We start from the raw sequence: 25,388 nt of genomic DNA on the forward strand, positions 1-25,388 counted from the left end.
GACTAGCACAGGACTAGAACAGGACCAGAACAGGACTAGAGCAGGACTAGAACAGGACTAGACCAGGACTAGAGCAGGACTAGAACAGGACTAGACCAGGACTAGAACAGGACTAGACCAGGACCAGAACAGGACTAGACCAGGACCAGAACAGGACTAGAACAGGACTAGAACAGGACTAGAACAGGACTAGAACAGGACTAGACCAGGACTAGACCAGGGCCAGATATATTGTACATTAGGACTAAACCAAGACCAAAGCAGGAAAAGCACGCTCGAACACGCTGCTTCAAAACGGAGACTAAAACCGTACTTAACTTTGACTATTGTCCAGGACTAAACCAGGACTAGAACAGGACTAAACCAGGACTAAACCAGGACTAGAACAGGACTAGACCAGGACTAAACCAGGACTAGAACAGGACTAGACCAGGACTAGAACAGGACTAAATCAGGACTAGAACAGGACTAGACCAGGACTAAAACAGGACTAGACCAGGACTAAAACAGGACTAGACCAGGACTAGAACAGGAGTAAACCGGGACTAGACCAGGACTAAAACAGGACTAGACCAGGACTAGAACAGGGCTAAACCAACAGTACTTCAGGGCTAGATTAAACGGAGATTAAACCAGGACTAAACCTGGGCAATTTGCACGCGCTCAAGTTTATTTAAATTTGCCTTGAATTCAGAATATACATTTGCGTATAATTTGTGATTTACTTGACCAACCTAGATTACGTCACTTGTTTGTTCTTCTATTTTATTTATTTTTTGCCAATAGGATCAGAAAAATGCATCTGCAAATGAATGCTTTTTTGAAACAGTTTTGTGATTTGGATCTGGCGCAGGAGGTCGTTGGGGGCTAAACACGGGGTCGTCCCGGAGCAGGCCAGAGGGAACGACTGGAAAACGGGAGCGCTTCATGAACTGCAGACTCAGCTTCTGTCACAGGCAAATGTCACTTAGTCAGAGGTCAGTGGAGCGGGCAAATATGAAGGATCAGCTCAGAGCGGATGGAAAAACAGTGAGCGGTCGTCCACGGCGACCTGACACGACACGCCGTGAAATGTCCAGTGTTTAAGCTCAAAAAGATCCAATCAAAACTGTATTTAAGGCGATTTTGACATGATTTTTGACTCGTCTCAATCTCATTTTAAGCGTGACAGAGATGTTATTGTTTTGCCTGGAATGTTCCACTGTGTGTTGGCATCTCCATGGAGACGAGGAGGCACCAGAGGTCACAATGCATGTTTTTCAAGGTGATTTTAGAGCAAAATACGGGCAGAATTGACACATTTAATGCCATACTGCGGTACATCCCAGGTAAAACAACCATATTTCCATGGATACCAGCAGCTGACCACCAGACAAGTCACACAGTTCTTGCTTAATGAACTTGTACGCTTGGCAAATCTTGTTTCAGTGGCAAAAAAAAAGTAATTCCAACCTAAACGACAAATCTAATCTTTGCAGTTCAGTCACAATGTTTGATTCAATTTTATTTTTTCTTATGACAAACAAATATATTGAATGGCTTTCAAGCTTATTTTCATGAACATAAACAAGACACAAAAATAGCCCCGTTTCTTCCTCTGAGCTCCAAACCTTCCACTGACAGAAAACTCATCGTTGTGAGTAATTTAACTTACACTAGAAAAAGAACAAAAAACCCAGCTATATATCCCGGATGGGACTTGCATGCGTGTAAACACTTGTGCTTAGTTATGACATCCACACTAAAAGACCCTCGTCAAGACTCCTACACATACAGCACTACAACGTCACGGGTGATATTCCGTTTCACCCGCACGGACGACTCGACCGCAGTGATGTAGACGGTGTCCTGCGCTGCCACGGCAACATCTCAGTATCACTCTGTTCTGAGTCCCCGGATGTTCTGAAGTGAACTAGCACCGCTCGCTGGCCTCAAACACGCATTCACTTCTCAATCACAGTATGTACATTTCACTTTATTGTACACGTTGAGCTTAAAACTTTACGGCTTGATTAAAAATGCACCTTTAAAATACTTTCAGATCGAAGACTTGCCATCATCATCTTTTTTTTGCTAAAATTGGGTTGTGGACTGAAAAGTTCTTAGATTATAATCATTACCTGTTTGTCTTAGTTTGTTTGACGTTCTATCTAGTTCACAAGTCCAATCTACCGCTTTAATCAGCTCGTTTTTTCCGGAAGAATCTGCATTTGCGACAGTGAAAATCCAAATCAAACCCAATCGCTCGACCCTAACTGAGAAAAAAAAAGACTAACGACACTATTTTCCAAGATGCAAACGTGAACAAACCTTTCCGTTACGATAAGACGAGCGAGGGATCTCTGCTATAGTGACTCTCGAGGACGGTAACAACAAAAAAGGGGGTTAAATTGTCTAAAGAAGAGAAAAGGAGTAAAGGAAGAGCCTGGACAGGGGACTTCGAGGAGTCTCAAACGGCGGTGAGCGGAGACGGAGCGTAGTCTGGATTCTGGAAGGAGAAGCCCTCAAAGTCCTCCTGATTGATGGCGGCGAGGACGTCGGGGTCGGACGGCGTGAGCACCGCCGGGGCACCCGTGAAGAACTTGTCGAAGTTTTCTCCTTTTCGTCCGCCCTGAAGAGAGAGGCAAGAGAGACTGAGCGAGGCAGGGAAAGATCAAGAAGAGTCCAGACCCAATACTGTTGATTAAAAGTACATGACGGAGGGAGAGAATATTGCTTTTATAGGTTTGATGAAGTAATACGATATGAAACAGACGCTGCATCTACGTGAGTTTAAAGGCTGAAACTTTACACAGGGAACTTTTGATTAATTTAAGTTTGTAAATTGGACTTGTTCCAATGTATTTCTGTAGCTAAATTGTGCTTCTCTGGAAAGATAATTTAGCTCGAGACAAAATAAACAGTGCTTTGTGTCGAAACAAGCGCCAAAATCCCAAAGTAGAGGCCAAAAAGTAAATGAATCTAAACAAGAAACGGCAAATAACAAGATCAACAACTGCAAACATGGAATGACTTCAATTAAAAACATGAATATTTATAGATTCGACTCGTTACAATATGTTTCTGTTGTTCTAACTTCAAACTTCAACTAAAAAGTTCAACAAAATTGTGTTTCTCGAAAAAAACAAACGTTGAGTCAGAGATTTTCCTGAAACAAAACCCAAAATTTGACCATCTCAAGAAACCACACAATACGACATATTCTGAATACAAATATTGAAATGAATAATGTAAAATCTCTCGTTCTGAGTTTAAGATCGAGACGACTGAAAAAGGATCGTTACATGCATTAAATTCAGCCAAACACAAGCAGATTATGGCAGAGGAAGGACCAGAATCTATGCAATCAAATATTATGCAAATCACTGCACATTAGAAGAAAGATGATTTGTCGTGAGAGCTCCTAGAATAAAAAGATGAAAGGAAATAATAGAAAATGGTTGATAATTCACGTCGTTAGTCGCTATTTACTTCCTGATCCACAAGGGAAATGACTTCTTTTCACAATAAACTTACTTCATTGGGTGACGACATTCGTACAGTATTGATTGGTTGACGCAGCACAGTCTTTTCCCGCCTCTTTCTTCATATATTCTACTTAATTATTATTTATTTAAAACAAGCTATTTTCCTTATCGGAGTCGGATTCATTTATTTATACTTTACAATGCTCCACCAAATCTATAAATGTAAAGACGCAACAGTGAAAAGTCCAGTTTTAATGGCCCCGTCCCTCCGGCTCCTCCGGCTCTTCACCGCAGCCCGACAGAACGCCGCTCGGGTTGAATGATCGGGGCCTTATTTGGTTAATAGGCCTGACCTCTGACCCCGGCGCTCACTTATCTGCCTCACCGCAGCCACAGACCGGAGACAGGGGACTAATGATGCCGCACATTTGCATTGGGAGGAGCAGACCGCGCCCGGGGGTCACTGCTCCTGCCCGCTCCTGCCCGCTCCTGCCCGCTCCTGCCCGCTCCTGCCCGCCTCCATTGGACCAGCGTTACACTGCAAAAAAGGGACTCTCCGGCCAAATGATGTGAATTTAGCATGTTATAGTCTGGATATGGAACTTGTTTCACGACATTTGTGACAAGTTACACAACGGTTTTGCTTGAAATGAGATACAGTTATTGAATTAATCATCTTAATTAAGTTAAAATGACAAGAATTATGCCATTACTTTTATTCTTATTTGTGTTGCCTGTCGTATTTCCTATTCCTATTTGATTTGCTTCCCTTAATGTTAAATCCCCATTTTGTCATATATTAATTCAAACGATGCTTGCTATAGTGGCATATTATTTCTAGTGTGATAATATCAAGATCAATAATACTTAATTCAATCAATTGAAACTAATGTATTGAATTTATGAAATATAATACAAATATAAACTTAGCTTGAAGTATCGAGCAATGTATTAAAAAAGATAAATCTAGGAAATCCTCCACATCAATCAAGTAAATGAATCTTAATTACTCAAACGACTCAATTTTAGATTCATATTTGACTACACTTTGCTACACTGATGCTTCTTTTTTGCAGTGTAAAGAGGAAACAGCACGACCAATAAATAACGGATAAATATACCATGAACCATTGATCGCCCCGAGAGCGAGGTGTAGGACTTTATAATTGAGCACATGAAAGACTCGTTTGAAACGATGTGTGAAAATCAGATCTCTGGCCTTGGTTTGATGTGCTGCCCAGAACCGCCCAGTCCAACCATATATATATATGGTATATGTATATATATATATATATATACAGTCATTATCTGCGACATTTGAGGAAAGTCTAAAAGAAGAAAAATATTTTAAGTATTTGAGAAATGAAGAAAAATCTGGGGCATCTTTTTGCAGTAAAGTTTCTGTATTTCACAGATCTGAAAAATGTGTTTTCACTTCAGTTAATGGCATATATTCTTTATTATTTAATGAGTTGCTAATGATATATATCACAAGCCACACTGCAATGAATGAATGAATGAATGAATGAGTGAATGAATAAATATATATAAATAAATAAATAGATAAATACTGCATTTATTACAATACAATATTCATTCTGTGCAAGAAAAAATAAGATTAATATAATTTTTTTACAAGTTATTAGTCAAAGGGCATTTCTACTTACAGCATTGGCATTATATTATATTATTTGAAATATTGAAATATTCTCCATCACATAAACAATCTAAATCGTCAGAAGCACTTAAATCCAGAGTGTCACTTCTGTAAATGGAGGTTAGGTGTTGTGCAGTGTGTGTTTGACTGACAGCTCTGGGCTTGAAGGGGGGCGGGATCTCCAGCCTCTCCAGGCGGTCCCAGTCGAGCCAGCGGAAGAACAGGTGCTCCCGGATGTCCCTCTCCCCGTCCTCGGCTCCGCCCAGGCGCTTGCCCGGGTGCTTGGTCAGGAGCTGAGCACAAACACACAAACACAGAGTTCATTTGTGAAAACAGAAAAGAGGAATGAAGATATGAAATATTCTCGATGGAAAACACTAACGTTTAATTTCCCTGATATTACCTGTAGAATGCAGTATCAAAATGAAATAACATGAATATCTACTGAAGATATGATACTTTTGACTAGAAAGTGAATTAAATGAATTAGTTCTCATTTCAAAAGAAATGATTTACAAATGTCTAAAGAAAACTGTATTTACTTCGATCAGAGAAATATTCTACATGACAGAATATAATCTAACCGTGTCAAAATATATTCAAGTCCACAGCGTAAAACAATATTATCTATACAGGTCATATTCCCGTCATTGGAACGAGTAAGACAATTGTGCTCAATACTTCTTTTCAGATTGGCAGATTTATTTGATCTCATTTAAGAAGAATTTTGACCTTTTATTATATTTCAATTTATTGTTTGAAGTCAGGATCCAGTTAACATTTTAAACAACGCCCAGGACAATTAGATTAAAGACTCAAATATGAAGCGTTAAAAATCCTATACAATGCAGTGTAAAAATTACTTCCAGAACAAATATTGTCCTGGTATAACGCGTTCCCTACAAAGCTGTGTTTGCGCTGCACTAACGCTGGGAGAATCTGACAAGCTGTGGGCACTTATTAAAAAGTTTGGCAAAGAAAAATGTGAATTCCTGCAGCGTTGGGGCAGGTTTGTGTGGAAATGAAAAGCGTCTCACTCCTTTGCAGATAGCGACGGCTTCACGCGACAGACTCTTGGGATACGACACGCTCTGCTCCATGATGGACTGGAACAGCTCCTCCTCATCGATGCCATCGAACGGAGGCTGCAGGTTTGAGACACAAGAACCGGGGCGAAAATCTGGTCAAATCGACTTTTCTGAGCTTTAAACCGCGTTATTAGCATTCCCTCATTCACGCCGATGTTTGGATGTTCGCTGTAATCCTGTAAAACGTCATACCTGTCCCGCCAGCATCTCGTACAGCAGCACCCCGTACGACCACCAGTCCACCGCTTTGTTGTACGGCTGATACGCCACGATCTGAAGAGAAGGACGACGGAGAGAACGAAAAACACCGGATGAGAGCGAAGAACGACGGAGCGGAGATAAGAGAAGAGGAGTGAGAGAACACGCAGCTATCGCAACGAGAGGAAGACGCTCGGCGGGAATGTTATTAGCACGTTACAAAAGAATCTAATTTAATATGGATGAAATGACTCAAATTCAAATGGAACTGAAACAAGCCAGGAACATGTTGAAATGAATCGAATAATCTACCGAGAGACGACTCAAAATGAATATTCAGAAGGTCGCGAATCAAATACTCTTTTTTTTTTTGCCGTGTAGTATAAATGTAAATGAACGTAGTAATCTTCTAACGGGTCTTTGGCATTCATGATCAGGCCCGGGTTGTGCGCACGCAGGAGCAGAGGGAGCTGCAGGGGGAATATATTGTATCGCTTCCAAAATGGCAGATGCAGGAGAATCAATGTGTGTTTACATAACGCGCTGGATGCCCAGGGGTTCCACACAAAGGTTCAGCGAATCAAGAGATGAGTTCTGCACGCTCTGTCGTCTGGAACTGTACACAAACAGTAGCTGCTCCGCTCACGGGAGGAATTCAAGTTTTTTAAATTCGTGGCAAAGTCAATAGTGACGGACAAAGGTATTGGCTCGCTCTAATAATAAAACATTGGTAAATTCCCATCAGACATGAACAGATTGTGTGTTTGAGTCTCTGGCTGTAAACAACGGGCCAATGAAGAGAATGAACAGTATAGAAAGTATACAGTATATAAAATGATGAGTTTCATGATGTTTCCACCTACACAAGTTTGCATTGAACATTTATTTGGAGTCAATTAAATCAATACTCATAATAGTAATAGAAATGTTATTCATTCCCTCAGTGATGCAGTCCACACACATGAAGGTCAGAGGTCGCTGTCACTGTGACACTCCATCCACCTTGTCAAGTACAAATATGGTGTGTGAGCAGATTGGCAGCCTCGCCTCTGTCATTCTGCCCCAGGGCAGCTCTGGCTAAACTTAGCTTATCAAAACTTCAGTGAACAACTAATGACTACAGTGTAGAGCACGGCTGTCCAACTTCATTGTCCCAAGCATTATTGGGCACACGCCATTATTGTGTCAGCATTTTGGTTTGAACAAAATATCCCCAACACGGTTCGAATAAATGAGATTTTTGTGAGAAATAACACACAACATAAACCAAGACCAAACCAGGTTCAAACTAGATCTTATCCAGAATTATACCAGTGTATATATAATTTTTTTTTTTTTATATATTTGGAAAAAGTCGTGGGCCGGATTAAATTGCTTGGAGGGCTTGATTTGGCCCCCAGGCCTTATGTTGAGTGGCCCTGGTGAAGTTAATACAGACAGGAATTATTGTTATTATCACGTCGAGCCAAATGACGCACAAGCCAGAGCGGTAATAAACTCTCTCACCGGTGAACGTGTTCCTTTATTTGAAGCTAAATGATCTTGTTTTATCCCACACTGCAAGAAAGTTATAATATTGATGTTACTACGTGCATTTTACTGAATTTTCCACTAATGCGTCTCTTTTCCTGCAGCGGTCTCTTCCACTGTGGAGCCCAAACGCCTTTTCAAACGCCTCCTATAAACAGCCCGCTAATAGAATCACATGCAGTTAATTACTCCAAAACGCTGACAAGGTCACGCGCGGTGATGACGCGGGGGGCCGTGCGGAATCTCCAAATGAGGTCAAGCGAGTGGGGAGCGGGGCAAACACGGGCGAGCGGAGGCGCCGGTCCGGATGAGGCGGGCGGAATGAGCCAGGACGACATGCGGAGAGGGCAGCGTACCTCCGGAGCGATGTAATCAGGCGTCCCGCAGAACGTCCGCGTGGTGTCCCCCTCGAACATGCCCTCCCTGCACATGCCGAAGTCAGCGATCTTTATGTGGCCCTCGCTGTCCAGGAGCACGTTGTCCAGCTTCAGATCCCTTCAGACCAGAGCAGACACATCACACGGGCGTGAATGCTTTTGATAAGGGCTTTATATTCAGTGTCGGCCACAAAAGAAATGATAAAACGGCGTTATCTGCAACTGATAAACGAAGACGTGCATAAAATATGAGGAGACGTGTTCTTAATGTTAAAACTGATGGTATATTCTGTTTCTTCTGGACTTTTGTAATAATAAACAATCACATACATGGATTATTATTACAGTGTAAACAGCAATATCTACAGAAATGAACTGATCGCCCACATGGAAGTTCACCGTGGTTCCAGAAGTCGATTTCTCATTCATTTTTGCCATCGAGATGTAGAAAAATTCAAATATTAAAAGTTAAAAGGCACAATGTACTCTAATGTTCACTAATGTCCATGTTTTCAGTCCAAATAATGTGGTTTATAACGTTTCAGAAACAGATTTGAAACAAAATGATCTTCTTCTTGTGTTCATCACGTACCACACATTTAATATCATTTTTTTTCTAGAATTCCTATGGGAAAAATTAATGAAAAATGTACTTCTGGATGTGGGCGGTCACTGGGGAGCGTCAGTGTTGAATAATTTAGGAAAAATTTAATCTATTTTAAACACGTCCAAATATTGAAGAGAAGACATGAACCTCTGAACTAGAAGACTCTCATGCACTTCATTATTGTTTGCAAAGGGAAATATGTTACGATTTACTAATTGTGACACTTTAAAATAGACATTCTGATTGGATTGCGACATACGTATACTGCAGGCCATAGACATTCATGCATATGTACATGTTTCATAACTATTATAACAGTTTAAAAGCAAACAGTATGATCAGTGGCATTTTTGATCATCTTGAAATGTATTTTTTAGGTTTATTCTGGTTTATTTTTAAGAAGAAGTGCAGATGGCGCTCTTGTTTACCGTCTTTCTGTCTCGACAAACACATCTCTATGCAATGTATATATTTGATGACATGCTTTGCGCTCAGTATAATGTATAAGCACCTGTAGATGATGCCTTTGCTGTGGAGGAAGAACAGGCCCACGGCGATCTCAGCTGCGTAGAACCTGCAGAGGAGGGATGGAGTTACGTGCATCGCTTTCTCTTTGAATTTGACTTAATTCAAAGGAGGACAACGTCTATAGTGCGGCGTGTGAAGCGGGAGAAGATGATGAAAGGCAAAAGCAACCAGCAAGACGGCGAGATAACAAAGACAGAGTCGGGGAAATGAACAACAGGAAAACAATTAGCTGTACATGATTGATCAAAGATTATTGATTCAGAGAAGAGCCAGAACAAGAGAACGGAGAGCGAAACAATGACTCGGAGCAACAAGTCACACTGCAACGGAATGTTTAATGACTTCATGGAGTCCTACGTTTAACAACAAGAAATTGCGGGTTACAGTTGAATGTATGATGTTATGGGTTTTCTGTTATTTTCCGATGCTAAAATGGACCAACACGTCTTTTAGCACGTCTTCTCTCAACTCAATTCACTTCCTGTGCGTCAACAAAAATGGTTGTACTGAAACAATATACAGATTAATAAATGTACTCAAAATAAAATAAATGCAACACACTATAATCAAACCCTCAAATCAATATCAAATACAAATTCCCCAAATAAATATAAATCAAACAGAAATGAATGTTAAATAAAGCCGTGTTGGTCCATTTTAGCGTTGGAAAATAACAGAAAACCCACAACATCATACATTCAACTGTAACGCGCAATACCCACTGCCTCAGAGACCGGTGAGCCACAAGAAATAAGGGTTACAGAAGTTTATTTACCATCAGTAACAGATCCGGAGACTTGAACGCTCATCACATTGTGGTTTTATTGTCTGTTTAAGCCTAAGCTTCTACACAAGGAGGATTAAATAGTAGCTATAAGAAGGCCAGCTCGAACACAAGCTAGTGTTTCATTTATTTATACACGTATCGGTCGATTGAGAAGTAATCCTTAAATATAGCCGCAAGCGGCAATGATCGGCCCTCGCCACGCCGCCGCCACGCCGCAAGAGGAGGGGGCGCTAACGCGCCCCAATTGTCCTTTTATTGCGCCTACTGCTGAATCTGTGACGCTGTCACATCTTCTCCCCTTTGTTTTACCATCAAAAAGCAATTTTATTTTGAATTCTTGGCACAATGTGCGGCTTTGCCGCACAGACACCGTGACTCTTTGAATAAAAATGTGGATCACTTTTGATCCTGAAGATGAGTCTCACCAAATTTCAGGTTAATAGGGCTAACGCCCTAAGAGGAGTTTGTGAAAGTATAAAGTGTAAACATGTTCTGGCGATTTCCCCATTGGAATAACATGGAAGGTTTCGGTCATCGTTACGGCAACGCCATAACAATTATGACATGGCTCTCATTGACTTTTTTGATGGGGATGCTGAAATTGAGTTGTGTGTCAAATTTCATATAATTTCGCAAAACTAAACATTTAACCTCCATATAAAATCTGTAGGGGGCGCTGTGGCGCCAAATGAATTTATTTCACTTCAAGTGGGTTTAGGGCAAAGAGTTTAACAACTGATTCTAATTTGACGCAATTCGGACTTTATCTGCGCAAACGGCAGAAATTTTAAATATGGGAGATTTCTGAAATTCTAGCTACAGTTTGCGGCTTCGCCGCACAGAGACCGTGAGAGGTATCAATGTAATTTGGATAACTTTTGATGTCCCACTCCTCAGTAGCATTTTCACCAAATTTCAGCTTTTTAGGGCCAACGCCCTGGGAGGAGTTCGTAAAAGTACGACGTTTGGAAAAACTCCAAAATCATGTTTAGCCATTTTTGAAGCAATATGGCCGACATTTGGTTGGGCGGACGGCGTTGCCGTAATAATATTTTTTACTTCTCTTGTCACCATCTACCTCTGCGCCAAATTTCATGATTCTACGATCAGATTTTTTTGGGTCATTTCCCATCTCTCAATGCATTTTTGGTACATTTGGGGGCGCTGACGCGCCATTTTTTTTTATTTTAGAAAAGGGAAATAGCCAGAATGTAGAGAGGCACGATTTTTAGAGGTGTGCAAATTTTTGTGACTTTTCGTCAATGTTCACTGGGTGAAAAATAGGGGGGTTGGTCCCGAGAAGAAGAAGAAGAAGAAGAATTAAAGCCGCAAGCGGCATCCAACGGCCCTCGCGGGCCGCCGGCCTTCCGACTCTGCTCTCTGCATTTTACAGAGATGGCGCTAACGCAATTATCTAAGAACTAAGACAGCGACACATTGGACATGTGGACAACCAGTGCAAATGAACACAAATGTCGGTCAAATATGCAGCTCCAGCGCACAGAGACCGTGACACTTGGAATAAAAATATGGATAACTTTTGATGCTCCGCTTGTGTAGATTATTTTTCCCAAATATGAGCTTGATCGAGCTATTGCCCACAGAGGAGTTCATTAAAGTGTGAAGCATAAATGTGAACATTTCAAGGATTTGGCGTTTTTCCCATTTGTGACAGTATATTTGCAGCTCCACGGCACAGAGACCGTAGCACTTAAAATCAAAATATGGATAACTTTTGATGCCCCATTTGTGTAGATGATTTCCCCAAATATGAGCTTGATCGGGCAATCGGCCTAGGAGGAGTTGGTGAAAGTGTGAAGCGTGAAAATGTGGTCATTTTAGAGATTTCGCTGTTTTCCCATTTCTGACATATATTTGCGGGTCCGCCACACAGAGACCGTAGCACTTAGAATCAAAATATGGGTAAGTTTTGATGGCCCGCTTGTGTAGATGATTTTCCCCAAATATGAGCTTGATCGGACAATCGCCCTAGGAGGAGTTTGTTAAAGTGTGAAGTGTAAAAATGTGGTGATTTGAGCGATTCTACGATTTTCCCATAAGGATAACATGGGATGTTTCTGTCAACGCTACGGTTACGCCGTACAAAATATGACTTTGGCTCTCATACTTGTATGATCAGGATGGCAAATTAGAATTTAGTGCAAAATGTCATGTCATTTGGAAAAACTCTATTGTTTATAGGCCACTCTGAAGGCCAAATAGTCAGAATTCTGGGAAACGTTTGCGGCTCCGTCGCACAGAGACCGTAAAAGTTATCCTTAAAATTTGGATAACTTTAGATGCCCCACTTGTCTAGAGGACGTACATCGATTTTGAGGTTGGTGGGCAAAACGCACTAGGAGGAGTTCGTTGAAGTGTAAAACATAAAAATGTGGTAATTTGAGAGATTTGGTGGTTTTCCCATAGGGATAACATGGGAGGTTTCTGTCATCGCTACGACTACGCCGTAAAAATTTAGGCATTTTTGTGATTGGCTTTTGTGATCGGGACGGCAAAATAGAATTTTGGGTAAAGTTTAGACAATTTTGGTAAAACTAATTTTTGACCTTCAATGTTAATTTAAAGGTCACTCTGTAGGGGGCGCTATCGCGGCCATTTCAATTTTGTCAGCCTAAACTGGTCCAAACTAGAAAGTTTAACAACTGATTCAAATTTGGTCCTAATTGGACTGGTTTTGATCAAATGGGAGCAATTTTTAGATCTGCAATATTCCAAAATAAGTTGTCCAACTTTGCGGCTGCGCCGCACACAGACCGTTAAAGGTATCTCAAAAAATTGAATAACTTTAGATGCCCCACTTGTCCAGAGGACGTCCGCCGATTTTGAAGTTGGTGGGCAAAACGCCCTAGGAGGAGTTCGTCAAAGTTTGACGTGAACAAAATGACTAACACAGCGTATTTTCATTTTCAAAGGAAGATGGCGGCCATAGGGTAAGTCTGGGGGCGTGGCCACAATGATTTTTTTTGTTCGTCCTCACGAGAGGAATGCGTGTCCCGAATTTCGTAGCTTTACGCCAAAGTTGACCTCGGGGCGTCTCCCATAGGCGCAATGTATTTTGACTTTTGTCGGTGGCGCTGTCGCGCCATTTTTTAACGAAAAAAAAAATGGCCCAGAAAAAATAAAATTTTTCGCCGATTCTGAATTTTGGGCAAAGTTTGGTGAGTTTTTGAGCATGTTCAGGGGGTCAAATTAGAGATCAAAGCGATGAAGAACAAGAAAAATAATAATAATATTTTTAGCAAAAACAATATAGCCGTTTTCACTATAACAACAAATTATACATCGTTTGAAAGCTCTAAGCCTTCCCGATGCCGCCATGGGGTGGAATCATCATTACGAGCGCTTACGCGCTCGTCACTCCCTATTCCGTCGGGATGCCCCGCCCACTCCCCATAGACTTCCATTGATTTGAGCAGATACAAGCATGGCCCATGCCTGCGGCATGGATTCTCGCATACGGGACGATGTCAGGAGGGTTTTTGGAGGAATGCAGCGCTTCGCGCTGCTGTTGTCAACAATTAGTGAATGGGCTACGCCCATTCACTAATTGTTGACTATTTCTGTCATAGCAGGAGTAAGTATGCATGATCCATGCCTTCGGCATGGGCTAGTTCACTGTACTTGCCAGGGGCGACGGGGTACCAAACATGCGGGCTGCGCCCGCATGTTTGGTCGAACAGTTGCAACGCTGCCTTCGGCAGCGTTGCGGGAGCAATAGGCCCTCCGCCCTGCTGGGGCTCGGGCCTAATAATATTCCGATGCGAAAACAATGTTTCCCATTTTTCAAATATCATAAACTATACATTTTCGGAAAGCGCTCGCGCTTTCCTACCTCATGGTGTGGGTCCCTGGTCACTGACGGGTACTTTCGTTAATTTTGAGTGGGCTCCGCCCACTTTGTGTTTTTGGCCCTCTATACAGTAATAATGTTCAATTTTTGCATTACATGCTTATATGCACGGAACATGCAAGAGATGGGGAACGTATTCGTGAGCTACTTAGGGCAAATGAGTGCTTTATATGGGGATGACGACCGCGAAGCGGTCGTCATCCCAATGTAAAGTGCTCGTTTAGTGCGCACTTTTGCACGGGCTTCGCCCGTTTACAGCGGGGATGTCTCTTCAACTCTAAAAAACACTGTTATATCCCAATGTAAAGTGCTCGTTTAGTGCGCACTTTTGCACGGGCTTCGCCCGTTTACAACGGTAATGTTCCATTTTCCTACTATTAATTAGTATGCACGGGGCGTGCGTGAGTGAAGGAGTGCGTTAGTGAGTGTTTGGAAGTGGGCGAGCGCTTCGCGCTCGATTTCGTGCGCACTACGTGCGCACTTTCGCAGCCATGCTTCGCACGGCCTTACGAGATTAATAGGCCTCTCGCCAGCTTGTGGCGCTCGGGCCTAATTACAAGGTGAAAAGGTAACGTGGCCAGCCAGATGAATTCTCACAACATTTATTCACAAACTCTTGAGAATTCATCTGCCCCGCCTCCTGCTGTCGAGTTTGAGCCGTTTGAGCCGGCGGCTGGTGGACCAATCACAGCGCAGCATTGTGGTTTGGACAGAAGTCCAAAGGGATGAACCTAAACAAACATGGTGACGCCAACGGATGTACTTTAGTCTATTTGAAAATATTTATGGCTAATTTGTTTTTTACAAACATGCACATGAAAGTGCTTTGTGTATTTGAGGACGAGGAAGAAGTCTGTGCTTTTCTAGGATTGGATTTAACGCTTCGACAAATCAGCTACAAATAATCATCATGACGTTAAACCTTTTCCCAACGGGTTTGGAGACTTCCCAGACTGATAAATGTGTAGAACTCAGAGTGATACACATCAGTCTGACACGAGCCACGTTAGTGCAGCAGCAGCAGCAGCAGCAGCAGCAGCAGCAGCAGCAGCAGCAGCAGCAGCAGCAGCAGCAGCACAAACAGCACAAACAGAACAGCGACAACACAAGATAATGTACAAACATGAAACTTTTAACACTTTAGACCATTCACAATATAAACGAGTATGAAAGAGACATCATGAGAAGCTTCTGTGACGAGTTGATCAAGGAAAGTGATGTGTTAGAGATGGTGCTAAAGCCACTTAAAGATGTGAACAAAGATAGAATGTGAAGTGTCCTTGTTGTGACTAGAGGATAGAAAATGTCTCTTCAACTCTAAAAAACACTGTTATATCTAAGTGCATTATGTCAGTTTTAAGGTGAGGGAGTTTATCACTTGCTCGTCTCCATGGTAATGCTCTTGCTTTGGCAGGAATGTTGCACAATATGGCATTAAACCCATCTCTCTTGTTTGAAATCATTTACAGGTGAAAAACAGCGCCTTTTCACCTGCGAGCGCTTTCCGAAAATGTATAGTTTATGATATTTGGAAAATGGGAAACATTGTTTTCGCATCGGAATATTATTAGGCCCGAGCCCCAGCAGGGCGGAGGGCCTATTGCTCCCGCAACGCTGCCGAAGGCAGCGTTGCAACTGTTCGACCAAACATGCGGGCGCAGCCCGCATGTTTGGTACCCCGTCGCCCCTGGCAAGTACAGTGAACTAGCCCATGCCGAAGGCATGGATCATGCATACTTACTCCTGCTATGACAGAAATAGTCAACAATTAGTGAATGGGCGTAGCCCATTCACTAATTGTTGACAACAGCAGCGCGAAGCGCTGCATTCCTCCAAAAACCCTCCTGGCATCGTCCCGTACGCGAGAATCCATGCCGCAGGCATGGGCCATGCTTGTATCTGCTCAAATCAATGGAAGTCTATGGGGAGTGGGCGGGGAATCCCGACGGAATAGGGAGTGACGAGCGCGTAAGCGCTCGTAATGATGATTCCACCCCATGGCGGCATCGGGAAGGCTTAGAGCTTTCAAACGATGTATAATTTGTTGTTATAGTGGAAACGGCTATATTGTTTTTGCTAAAAATATTATTATTTTTATTAGGCCCGAGCGCCACAAGCTGGCGAGAGGCCTATTAATCTCGTAAGGCCGTGCGAAGCACGGCTGCGAAAGTGCGCACGTAGTGCGCACGAAATCGAGCGCGAAGCGCTCGACCACTTCCAAACACTCACTAACGCACTCCTCCACTCATGCACGCCCCGTGCATACTAATTAGTTGTAGGAAAATGGAACATTACCGTTGTAAACGGGCGAAGCCCGTGCAAAAGTTCGCACTAAACGAGCACATTACATTGGGATGACTCCATATAAAGCACTCATTTGCGCTAAGTAGCTCACGAATACGTTCCCCATCTCTTGCATGTTCCGTGCATATAAGCATGTAATGCAAAAATTGAACATTATTACTGTATAGAGGGCCAAAAACACAAAGTGGGTGGAGCCCACTCAAAATTATCGAAAGTACCCGTCAGTGACCAGGGACCCACACCATGAGGTAGGAAAGCGCGAGCGCTTTCCGAAAATGTATAGTTTATGATATTTGAAAAATGGGAAACATTGTTTTCGCATCGGAATATTATTCTTTCTTTCTTTCTTTCTTCTTCTTCTCGGGACCAACCCCCCTATTTTTCACCCAGTGAACATTGACGAAAAGTCACAAAAATTTGCACACCTCTAAAAATCGTGCCTCTCTACATTCTGGCTATTTCCCTTTTCTAAAATAAAAAAAATTGGCGCGTCAGCGCCACCAAATGTACCAAAAATGCATTGAGAGATGGGAAATGACCCAAAAAAAAATCTGATCGTAGAATCATGAAATTTGGCGCAGAGGTAGATGGTGACAAGAGAAGTAAAAAATATTATTACGGCAACGCCGTCCCCCGAACCAAGTGTCGGCCATATTGCTTCAAAAATGGCTAAACATGACTTCGGAGTCTTTCCAAACGTCGTACTTTTACGAACTCCTCCCAGGGCGTTGGCCCTAAAAAGCTGAAATTTGGTGAAAATGCTACTGAGGAGTGGGACATCAAAAGTTATCCAAATTACATTGATACCTCTCACGGTCTCTGTGCGGCGAAGCCGCAAACTGTAACTAAAATTTCAGAAATCTCCCATATTTAAAATTTCTGCCGTTTGCGCAGATAAAGTCCGAATTGCGTCAAATTAGAATCAGTTGTTAAACTCTTTGCCCTAAACCTACTTGAAGTGAAATAAATTCATTTGGCGCCACAGCGCCCCCTACAGATTTTATATGGAGGTTAAATGTTTAGTTTTGCGAAATTATATGAAATTTGACACACAACTCAATTTTAGCATCCCCATCAAAAAAGTCAATGAGACCCATGTCATAATTGTTATGGCGTTGCCGTAACGATGACCGAAACCTCCCATGTTATTCCAATGGGGCCAGAACATGTTTACACTTTAGACTTTCACAAACTCCTCCCAGGGCGTCAGCCCTATTAACCTGAAATTTGGTGAGACTCATCTTCAGGACCATCAAAAGTTATCCACATTTTCATTCAAAGAGTCACGGTGTCTGTGCGGCAAAGCCGCACATTTTGCCAAGAATTCAAAATAAAATTGCTTTTTGATGGTAAAACAAAGGGGAGAACATGTGACAGCGTCACAGATTCAGCAGTAGGCGTGATAAAAGGACAATTGGGGCGCGTTAGCGCCCCCTCCTCTTGCGGCGTGGCGGCGGTGTGGCGGCGGCGTGGCGAGGGCCGATCATTGCCGCTTGCGGCTATATTTTTTATTATTTTTCTTGTTCTTCTGCTTTTTGAGCTCTAATTTGACCCCCTGAACATGCTCAAAAACTCACCAAACTTTGCCCAAAATTCAGAATCGGCGAAAAATTTTGTTTTTTCTGGGCCATTTTTTTTTTCGTCAAAAAATGGCGCGACAGCGCCACCGACAAAAGTCAAAATACATTGCGCCTATGGGAGGCGCCCCGAGGTCAACTTTGTCGTAAAGCTACGAAATTCGGGACACGCATTCCTCTCGTGAGGACAAAAAAAAAAAAATCATTGTGACCACGCCCCCAGACTTACCCTATGGCCGCCATCTTCCTTTGAAAATGAAAACACGCTGTGTTAGCCATTTTGTTCACGTCAAACTTTGACGAACTCCTCCTAGGGCGTTTTGCCCACCAACTTCAAAATCGGCGGACGTCCTCTGGACAAGTGGGGCATCTAAAGTTATCCAATTTTTGGAGATACCTTTTACGGTCTGTGTGCGGCGCAGCCGCAAAGTTGGACAACTTATTTTGGAATATTGCAGGTCTAAAAATTGCTCCCATTTGATCAAAACCAGTCCGATTATGACCAAATTTGAATCAGTTGTTCAACTTTCTAGTTTGGACCAGTTTATGATGACAAAATTTAAATGGGCGCGATAGCACCCCCTACAGAGTGACCTTTAAATTAACATTGAAGGTCAAAAATTAGTTTTACCAAAATGTTCTAAACTTTACCCAAAATTCTATTTTGGCGTCCCGATCAAAAAAACCAATCAGACAAATGCCTTATTTTTTACGGCGTAGTCGTAGCGATGACATAAACTTCCCATGTTATCCCTATGGGAATACCGCTAAATCTCTCGAATATCAACATTTTTCTGTTTCACACTTTAACGAACTCCTCCTAGTGCGTTTTGCCCACCAACCTCAAAATCGGTGTACGTCTTCTAGACAAGTGGGGCATCTAAAGTTATCCAAATTTTAAGGATAGCTTTTACGGTCTCTGTGCGACGGAGCCGCAAACGTTTCCCAGAATTCTGACTATTTGGCCTTCAGAGTGGCCTATAAGCAATAGAGTTTTTCCAAATGACATCATATTTTGAACAAAATTCTAATTTGCCATCCTGATCATGAAAGTATGAGAGCCAAAGTCATATTTTGTACGGCGTAACCGTAGCGATGACAGAAACATCCCATGTTATCCTTATGGGAAAATCGTAGAATCGCTCAAATCACCACATTTTTACGCTTCACACTTTAACGAACTCCTCCTAGGGCGATTGTCCGATCAAGTTCATATTTGGAGAATATCATCTACACAAGCGGGGCATCAAAACGTATCCATATTTTGATTCTAAGTGCTACGGTCTCTGTGTGGCGGACCCGCAAATATATGTCAGAAATGGGAAAACAGCGAAATCTCTAAAATGACCACATTTTTACGCTTCACACTTTAACGAACTCCTCCCAGGGCGATTGCCCGATCAAGCTCATATTTGGGGAAAATCATCTACACAAACGGGGCATCAAAAGTTATCCATATTTTGATTTTAAGTGGTACGGTCTCTGTGCCGTGGAGCTGCAAATATACTGTCACAAATGGGAAAAACGCCAAATCCTTGAAATGTTCACATTTACGCTTCACACTTTAACAAACTCCTCCTAGTGCGTTTGGCCCACCGATCTCAAAATCGGTGTACCTCCTCTATACAAGTGGGGCATCAAAAGTTATTCAAATTTTATGGATAACATTTACGGTCTCTGTGCAGCTGAGCCGCAAACTTTTCGCAGAATTTGGACTATTTGGCCTTCAGAGTGGCCTATAAACAAGAGTTTTTCCAAATGACATGACATTTTGCACACAATTCTCATTTGCCATTCCCAAAATAAAAGTATGGGAGCCAAAGTCATATTTGGTAAAGCGTAGCCGTAGCGATGACAGAAACATCCCATGTTATCCCTATGGGGAAACTGCAAAATCTCTAAAATGACCACATTTTTACACTTCACACTTTAACAAACTCCTTCTAGGGCGATTATCCGATCAAGTTCATATTTGGGGAGAATCATCTACACAGCGGGGCATCAAAAGTTATCCATATTTTTATTCCAAGTGTCACGGTCTCTGTGCGCTGGAGCTGCACATTTGACCGATATTTGTCTTCATTTGCACTGGTTAAGCACAGCATTGTACATGTCCAATGTGTCACTGTCTTAGTTCTTAGACAATTGCGTTAGCGCCAACTCTGTAAAATGCAGAGAGCAGAGTCGGAAGGCCGGCGGCCCGCGAGGGCCGTTGGATGCCGCTTGCGGCTTTAATTCTTTCTTCTTTCTTCTTCTTCTCGGGACCAACCCCCCTATTTTTCACCCAGTGAGCATTGACGAAAAGTCACAAAAATTTGCACACCTCTAAAAATCGTGCCTCTCTACATTCTGGCTATTTCCCTTTTCTAAAATAAAAAAAATTGGCGCGTCAGCGCCCCCAAATGTACCAAAAATGCATTGAGAGATGGGAACTGACCCCAAAAAAATGTGATCGTAGAATCATGAAATTTGGCGCAGAGGTAGATGGTGACAAGAGAAGTAAAAAATATTATTACGGCAACGCCGTCCGCCCAACCAAATGTCGGCCATATTGCTTCAAAAATGGCTAAACATGACTTCAGAGTTTTTCCAAAAGTCGTACTTTTACAAACTCCTCCCAGGGCGTTGGCCCTAAAAAGCTGAAATTTGGTGAAAATGCTACTGAGGAGTGGGACATCAAAAGTTATCCAAATTACATTGATACCTGTCACGGTCTCTGTGCGGCGAAGCCGCAAACTGTAGCTAGAATTTCAGAAATCTCCCAAATTTAACATTTCTGCCGTTTGCGCAGATAAAGTCTGAATTGCGTCAAATTAGAATCAGTTGTTAAACTCTTTGCCTTAAACCTACTTGAAGTGAAATAAATTAATTTGGAGCCACAGCGCCCCCTACAGATTTTATATGGAGGTTAAATATTTAGTTTTGCGAAATTATATGAAATTTGACACACAACTCAATTTTGGCATCCCCATCAAAAAAGTCAATGAGACCCATGTCATAATTGTTATGGCGTTGCCGTAGCGATGACCAAAACCTCCCATGTTATTCCAATGGGGAAATCGCCAGAACATGTTTACACTTTAGACTTTCACAAACTCCTCTTAGGGCGTTAGACATATTAACCTGAAATTTGGTGAGACTCATCTTCAGGGGTGGACCATCAAAAGTTATCCACATTTTTATTCAAAGAGTCACGGTGTCTGTGCGGCAAAGCCGCAAATTTTGCCAAGAATTCAAAATAAAATAGCTTTTTGATGGTAAAACAAAGGGGAGAAGATGTGACAGCGTCACAGATTCAGCAGTAGGCGTAATAAACGGACAATTGGGGCGCGTTAGCGTCCCCTCCTCTTGCGGCGTGGCGGCGGCGTGGCGAGGGCCGATCATTGCCGCTTGCGGCTATATTTTTATTTTATCTTTATTTTTCCCCTCCATTCCTGATTAAGAAATGAGAGGTTTTGTTTATAAAAGTTTTTGTTTATAAGAGTTCTTCTATTAAGAGTGTTTTTTAAACTTCCTATAAGTTATCTGTCCTTTTCCTCTGTATCTACCTGCGTTGCAACAATGAAATTTCCCTATGTGTGGACAATAAAAGGAATATCTTATCTTATCTTATTAAATAGTGCACTTTTACTTACGGGTGTCAAGATTATTCGGTTAATCAATAATCACGATTACACAAGTCGCAATATAATTGTAACTAAAAAACTAAATGAAACGACAATAATTCCACAGTCATTTCAATTAAATCCATCCTCAGAAGAACTGTAAATCTAAATGTAAAGTGTTTTTGATCTTTCTGTTCATACACCTGGATTATTTACAACTATCTCCAGAGATCTGTATTCAGAGCAAAAGTTCTCTGAGCCCGTGCAGATATTCTTCAGTGCAGTGCTCCGGGGGAAATGAACGAGGGACGAGAGCATGAAATGAGGGACGAGAGCATGAGGAACAAAGGAGTGAGGAGGGCGTGAAATGGGCCGCGGCCGATGGAGACGCTGATTAAAGGTGGAGGAAGAAAAGGGCTCCTTTAACGCACGCTGCATGAGGCTCTTTGAACTTCCCCACGATCTGGATATGGAACATCAGGTCCCCGCCGTTCACGTACTCCATCACGTAGTACAGTCGGTCCTGGGGGCGACACGCGCTGTTTTAGGCCCGGACAATGTACTTCAATCAGACCAGCACATAACCATAGGTGAAGTGTACAGTGTGAGGTACAAGTACTGCCAAAGAAATCACCACTTCTGCGTCGCACGGCAAGAGAAATGTCAGTAATTCATGTGTTTTTACGGACTTTATGCCAGAAGAACTTTTTAATTCATTCATATTGCTAGCGTTTCTTCTATTTTCAACCATTTTAGCTTCGTTTTTGGGGTTATGTACCTTGTGTACCTTATTGTAGCGCCAAACGTCACTCAAAAGAGCCTTCACGCTTCAAAACTAGGTTGTACTTCCACGTCTTTGCAGCAGTTTGCTTTGTGTTTCTCACCTTTTAATTGTAGAAAAAATGCAATAATTGGAATGTAGAAGGTTCCGTGGCAAATTAATAATATTGACCTAGTTCAAATTAAGATGTAAAGTAAGCCTAGAGACATTTTGAATGGATTAAGCTACTAAAATCACAGACACGAGCATTCGCACTGGACTAAAATCACCCGAGGAGCTCTGAGTTTGCTGAATTACAGTCGGGACATTTTCACAGACATGGAGGATTCAAACAGGACCAGAAATACAAACGACCTTCATAATTATGACAATTTACCCGAGGTCCTGAGGTAAAACTAGTCCCGTCCGAATAGGGCTTAAGTCTATTTTGTAACATCATCTATTCAGAGTAATAAAAAATAGCCCTGTTGCCATAGAAATTAACGATTCAAAACTATACTCTTTCTTTTGAGTCTTTTATGGCAACTATCAAAATGAATGGTAAAAAGCAACTTAAACGATGTGTGGATCATAATAGACAGTTTATATAATATGTTTTTTAATGAGAAAAAGTCCCCAAAATGTTGTATAAAACATGAAGCTGAAACTCATGAGGATCAATCATATTTGAGGACGTAATAATAAATATTGCGTGTCACATTATTGACATTTCATGATTTTTTTGTATCATAGCCGCAGGTATTTGAGCGCGGTTTGATTTCTTGTCTGATCAGCCTCGCTCCCTTTGCAGTGTTTGTGCCAGTGTTTCATTATAAAGAACGGTCTGCTTCATCCAAACTGACAGAACATGTTTGTGGAGGACCAGTTTTACATGATCAGATGAGATATTTAGATTAAAAAGAAACTCTTAAAGGTGCACTATATGCACTATGTGCACTTCCAACTGCTTGTCTCCATGGAGAAGTTAATGCTTTGCCCAGAATGTTCCACAGTCTGGCATTGAGCCTGAATATCTCAATGAAGACAAGCAAGTAACACCACCAAGCCAAGTTACAGGTCACATCTGTGGAGAGTCGACACTGCTCCCTGACCCGAGCGCTTACTTCTGTCTGAAAGGCGCAGTACAGAGCCGTGAGGAAGTGTGGTCCTGAGGCCAGACCCAGGACCCTGCGCTCCACCATGGCACTCTCCGTGTCCTCATCCTGCAGCAGGACGTCCTTCTTCAAGACCTTCACTGCAAACAGGCGCTCGCTGCCCCGCTCCTCTGCCAGCAGCACCTAGGGCCGAGCAAACACACCATTACAATATAAAAGGTGAATGGTCACTTTTGTATAGCGCTTTTCTACCTACAAGGCACTCAAAGCACTTTAGAACCCATTGCCCAAGGACACAGCGGCAGTATTCACCTGAGGCAGCTGCGATCGTACCGCTACAACCTGTGGGCCAGTGGATCTGACCGCTTTACCAGGACAGAGCGGGATTGGAACCGCTGACCTTCGGATCCTATGATGAGCACTCTACTGAGCAACTGAGATGCTCAGGCGCAATAGATAGTTTAATTCCATTCTGTGAAAAATCTCAAGCAAATAATCCAGCGGGTGGCAGAGAGTCCACTCGAAAAGTTACATATTGCATCTTTAATTATTGCTGCAGCAGGAGAAAAACAAATTTTTATCTGACTAAAAATGGCATTTATGAAGTAATGTATATGTTTGTTTCTTTGCTCCACAAACAATACAAGCATATTTTAATCAAATCCATGAGTTAATTAAATGTAAACACAGGAAAACAAAGTTAAGATTAAAAAGTACTGTACATTAAACAGGTAAAAGGTTCAACTTTGGCCCAAACTCCACACAATTGTTGAGCAGGAAAAAAAAATCACACGCATAATAAAACACTCCAATAATACAGCTGGAAGGGCATCTGGCCTCATCCTCTAAATGCTAACTCAAGAGTCCACTTTTTCACTGCGGTGGCCCATTACCACAATAATGAAAGAGTTCAGAAAGTTAGCTGGAGTTAAGTGTTGAAATAGTGTTTTAAAGTAAACGCTAACCCCTTTGTTGCTCTTCTTCTGAACGCTTAGCTGCTCCGACGGTGTCGTAAAAGTGTCTGCAAGCGCATCACTTTGGAACTTAATGGGGCCATCACAAAACTGGCTGTTTTTGTGTAGTTCAAACGAAACTTGGGCCCAGCACTACTCCACAATTTATCTGCCGTTGCTGCAAGGCCTGTGTAACGGCCACTGGTTTGGAGAGATAGGGGAATCTAATTTTCGCTCAGAATAGGTTTATTTTGTCGAATTAACTCAGGGTATTGATAAGATGCCACTCACTGGAGTCCTTTGATACTACGGGCTTTTTCAAACGGGATTAATTCTACAGTATTACACGGCTGAGTTACACAAAAGCCTAACATATTGCTTTAACATCTTTCCCCATCTTGTCAAGCCATTTCATTTTGGCCATTTCCCTCCCAACAGTAATCCCTGTTCAAGACGGGTTTTCTGCCCGAGTCTTCCGCCGCGGGGTCCGTCTCTCCTTCCTCGACTGGTGATGGCTCTCATCTTACGTAAGGTCGTCCATTTCCCCTGCCCTCTGTACAATACCACTGACAGTTATGAAACGGTGCGGGGCGGAACGGGAGAAGAAGATGAAAGATTCCACACTCTCGTCATAATGGATGCGGCGGGATAAAGACACATTAATGAAACGGAGAACACCTGAAACATACGTGGTGAAGCGCTCGGAGCTCACGACGGCGAGGAAACAGAGATGCTACACTGTAAAAATGAGTATCATATCATGTTTTGAGGGTTTGACACTGACTTTTTTGCTCACTGGCCACGTGGCTGGTCTTTTTCAAAACAGACTTGTCTATTACCATTGCAAATAGTCACAAATGATGGCAGTTGTAATGGTTTGGTGTATACATCGTGATATTGTATCTTCAAAAGTCTCGTGGATTGTAAAATATCTGTTATAGCTCTGTTTTAGTGCAATTCGGCT

The 25,388-nt window shown here is 42.2% G+C and overlaps 1 protein-coding gene across 2 annotated transcripts in view; it reads right to left on the reverse strand.

Moving 5' to 3' along the window:
• Nucleotides 1-1,486: 1,486 nt before the first annotated feature.
• prkcg (protein kinase C, gamma) overlaps nt 1,487-25,388 on the reverse strand; it is a 49,801-nt gene continuing 25,899 nt past the window's right edge. For both annotated transcript variants that reach the window (XM_072460316.1, XM_072460315.1), the window contains exons 10-17: nt 23,481-23,654; nt 22,028-22,119; nt 9,436-9,498; nt 8,297-8,435; nt 6,405-6,485; nt 6,162-6,269; nt 5,277-5,417; nt 1,487-2,611 (exon numbers count right to left, since the gene is read on the reverse strand). In XM_072460316.1, coding sequence (XP_072316417.1) covers nt 2,450-2,611; nt 5,277-5,417; nt 6,162-6,269; nt 6,405-6,485; nt 8,297-8,435; nt 9,436-9,498; nt 22,028-22,119; nt 23,481-23,654 — 960 coding nt within the window. In that variant the 3' untranslated portion in view covers nt 1,487-2,449. The remainder of the gene's footprint in view (nt 2,612-5,276; nt 5,418-6,161; nt 6,270-6,404; nt 6,486-8,296; nt 8,436-9,435; nt 9,499-22,027; nt 22,120-23,480; nt 23,655-25,388) is intronic.

The sequence above is a fragment of the Eucyclogobius newberryi genome, unplaced genomic scaffold, assembly GCF_026437365.1.
Source record: "Eucyclogobius newberryi isolate DKJ021-1_F unplaced genomic scaffold, fEucNew1.0.hap1 SCAF_3, whole genome shotgun sequence".
In the NCBI taxonomy this organism is placed as follows: Eukaryota; Metazoa; Chordata; class Actinopteri; order Gobiiformes; family Gobiidae; genus Eucyclogobius; species Eucyclogobius newberryi.